Genomic DNA, 1,673 nt, shown 5'->3' with positions numbered 1-1,673 from the left:
CGCAGGTCTCCACGGCAGAGGTGACGGATGCCGCCAGCTACATGTGCGTGGCTGAGAACCAGGCGGGCTCCACCGAGAAGCTCTTTACCCTCAGGGTCCAAGGTGAGCGGGGCTGAACGGGCAGCCTCTGTGGGCTCCTCATCCCTCCTGAGGGCTCCAGCTGGTGCTCCCAGTGTCCTGGGGGTCGCACTCAGAGTGCAGGGGTCCCAGTCTGGCACCAGCCATACCCAGAGCCAGAGTGCATGTGGGAGCCTGATCACCGGTGTGTCAACCCCAGCTGGTTATATGCAGCTTCAGAGGGGGCCAAGCAACTTCCGGGGCCTTGCAGCACCTTTGCTGAGCACCCCTGTGTACCTGGTGTGGGCCAAGTGCCTTCCTGGGCTGACTGCTCCTTGCAGAGCTGGGGGTCATCCCAGCCTACAGCTGTGAGAATACTGTAAGGAGGTCGCTCTGGTGGGGTCTCCCCCTGGGGGCCACATCCTGACCTCTGCATTCTCATGTGGGCTGCACCTCCATGGCCGTGAGCTCCACCCCCAGCTGTGGCCTCGGGCCGGAGGGTGACAGTCTGGAGCACGCAAGGCCATGGACTCAACCCAAATTGGTATTTTGCTCCATCGCTGACTGCTATGGAGAAGTGACTCCCTCTCTGATCTGCAAGCCCCACTGCAGATTTCTGTGCGGGGTTTTTGAGGATGCATGGGCGCAGAACCGGGAGCTCGGCGGAGCTCTGCCCTGCCTTCTCACAGCTTTATTTTTCCTTGGGGCCGCGGCCAGTCCCACCACGAATCGTAGGCCTGAACTCGGAGCAGGTCACGGCCATCCTCAACAGCAGCATCTCCCTCCCGTGCGATGTCCGAGCCCACCCAAGCCCTGAGGTCACGTGGTACAAGGATGGCCAGGCCCTCTCTCTGGGTGGCGAGATCTTCCTCCTACCTGGTGGGTAAACCGAGGCTTCAGGCCCAGCTCTGAGGGTGCTTCGGGAGAGAGCTCCTTCTCCAAACCTGGGCGGGGCTGTGAGTCCGGGAGGAGCTTAGGAGTGGGGGCGTGGGCGTGGGGGTGGGCCAGGTTGCTGGTGCGAGGGGCTGTCCCCCCACAGGCACCCACACATTGCAGCTGGCACGAGTACAGCCTTCGGACTCAGGGACGTACATGTGCGAGGCCCTCAATGCTGCCGGCCGGGACCAGAAGCTGGTGCAGCTCAGCGTGCTGGGTACGTCGGTGCCTGTCCCCACCACACCTTCCCACCTCCCTCAGTTGGCCCACAGGCCACAGCCCTCGGGCAGAACAGGAAGGAGAGGGCAGCCAGCCTGAGGCTCCTGCACCCACCAGCTCCCCAGCTTGGATGAAAGCGACTGAGCTGGGGATCAGCGGGACAATCCCCAAGAGCTTGGCGGGAAGGGCCCTCCCCGGGCCTGTTGGCTTGCAAGGTTCTCAGCAGCATGGAGCCTATGGCTAGCAGTTCTGTGGCTAGTGGTCCGTGGTCTTGGTCTTTGGAATCCTCATGGGGAAAGCTGGTCCAGGGTGCCATGAACCGAATCTGGCCGGAAGTTCTTTCCAGCCCTGGGGCCAGCTCACTCATTCGTGTGTGGCCACCTTGTTGGGTCCTGGCCGCTCGCGGCCTTGGGTGGGGCTTCCACTCTGGTTTGCTGGAGCCGCTATGCGGCCCTGTGGGG

At 63.1% G+C, this 1,673-nt stretch overlaps 1 protein-coding gene across 1 annotated transcript in view; it reads left to right on the top strand.

Moving 5' to 3' along the window:
- HMCN2 (hemicentin 2) overlaps window positions 1–1,673 on the top strand; it is a 170,726-nt gene that overhangs the window by 120,909 nt on the left and 48,144 nt on the right. Inside the window, 3 exon segments of the mRNA XM_014583202.2 lie at window positions 6–102; window positions 775–936; window positions 1,097–1,210. Of these exon segments, the coding sequence (XP_014438688.1) occupies window positions 6–102; window positions 775–936; window positions 1,097–1,210 (373 nt within the window).

Source organism: Tupaia chinensis, unplaced genomic scaffold, assembly GCF_000334495.1.
Source record: "Tupaia chinensis unplaced genomic scaffold, TupChi_1.0 Scaffold144168_1, whole genome shotgun sequence".
NCBI classification, from domain to species: Eukaryota; Metazoa; Chordata; class Mammalia; order Scandentia; family Tupaiidae; genus Tupaia; species Tupaia belangeri.
This window is presented reverse-complemented; position numbering and strand designations above follow the sequence as displayed.